This window comes from Parus major, unplaced genomic scaffold (genome assembly GCF_001522545.3).
Source record: "Parus major isolate Abel unplaced genomic scaffold, Parus_major1.1 Scaffold569, whole genome shotgun sequence".
Classification (NCBI taxonomy): domain Eukaryota; kingdom Metazoa; phylum Chordata; class Aves; order Passeriformes; family Paridae; genus Parus; species Parus major.
In genome coordinates, this window is record NW_015379457.1 from 1 (window position 1) to 1,529 (window position 1,529).

Sequence of the window (1,529 nt, forward strand, 5' to 3'; positions counted from 1 at the left end):
CTCGATATTGGCAGCAACACAGTCCAGGCATACCGCATATCTCCTGAGAATGAGTATTTTAATTTATCTTTTGGGATTCAGTTCGCAGGCAAGAAGTATCTGGAACTGGTCTTAGAAAAGCCACTAGACAGAGAAGAGCAGGCAGTGATGGGTTTCCGTGTCATTGCAGTAGATGGGGGTTCTCCTCCCAGAACTGGGACGACTGAAGTGAAAATTCTAATTCTGGATGTAAATGACAATGCACCCGTCTTCACACAGGCGGTGTACGTTGGAAAAGTTTTGGAGAATATGCCAGAAGGCTCTCTGGTTCTGATTGTACTAGCAACGGATCAGGATGCAGGAATTAATGGGGAAATTTCCTATCAACTGAGGCAAGATGTGGGACAGAATGACTCACTATTTCTGATTGATCCCATAACGGGTGAAATTAAAATCACAAAACCTCTGGACTATGAGGCAGCAAAAACTCACGAACTGAGTGTAAGAGCCAGAGATGGTGGGGGACTCTCAGCCATCTGCAAAGTGCTGGTGGAGGTGGTGGATGTGAATGACAATGCCCCAGAGGTGGTGGTCAGTTCCTTCAGCAGTCCCCTCCCCGAGAACACAGCGCCCGGCACGGTGGTTGCCCTGTTCACGGTCAGGGACCGGGATTCTGGGGCCAACGGGAAGATCTCGTGTGGCCTCGAGGATCAGCTCTTCTTCTCGCTGCGGCCAGCCTATAAGAATTACTATGAGCTGGTGACAGTGAGTGCGCTGGACCGCGAGGAGACGGCTCGCTACATCCTCAGGGTGACGGCAGCAGACGCAGGGTCGCCTCCTCTGACGAGCACGCAGACCTTCACCGTGGACATCTCGGATGTCAATGACAACGCCCCCGTCTTCAACCAGACATCGTACACCATGTACGTGCGTGAGAACAATGTGCCCACGGTGTTTGTCGGAGCTGTCAGCGCTGCCGACGCTGACGTGGGGCTGAATGGCAAGGTGAGCTATTCCCTGGCAGCGGTGCAAGCGGCAGAGGGGCCTTGGTGCTCGTGCGTGTCTGTGAACTCTGAGAACGGGCACGTGTTTGTGCTGCGGCCCCTGGACTACGAGCGCTTGAGGCAGACAGAGGTGACGGTCAGTGCCTCTGACGCGGGCTCTCCTCCCCTCAGAGCCAACGTCAGCGTCCGCCTCGTGGTGCTGGACGAGAACGACAACGCCCCGCTCGTGCTGTACCCAGGCCAGGACAGCAGCCCAGCGTCCAGTGAGCTGGTGCCCGTGTCGGCCGAGGCGGGCTACCTCATCACCAAAGTGGTGGCCGTGGATGCCGACTCCGGGCAGAACTCGTGGCTCTCGTACCACCTGCTGAGGGCCAGCGAGCCAGGGCTGTTCACGGTGGGTGTCCACAGCGGGGAGGTGCGTCTGAGGAGGCCGGTGACAGAGAGAGACAGCGTGAGGCAGAAGCTCCTTGTCCTGGTCAGAGACAACGGCAAGCCGCCCCTGTCGGCCACGGCAGCTGTGAGCGCGCTCCTGCTCAAGGACTTGTC

The 1,529-nt window shown here is 57.0% G+C and overlaps 1 protein-coding gene across 1 annotated transcript in view; it reads left to right on the forward strand.

Annotated features, from left to right (window-relative positions):
- Positions 1-3: 3 nt before the first annotated feature.
- Positions 4-1,529, forward strand: part of LOC107199312 (protocadherin beta-15-like) — a gene marked incomplete at its 5' end in the record, with an annotated part of 3,237 nt that continues 1,711 nt past the window's right edge. The window contains one exon of the mRNA XM_033511750.1: positions 4-1,526. Within this exon, the coding sequence (XP_033367641.1) occupies positions 4-1,526 (1,523 nt within the window). The remainder of the gene's footprint in view (positions 1,527-1,529) is intronic.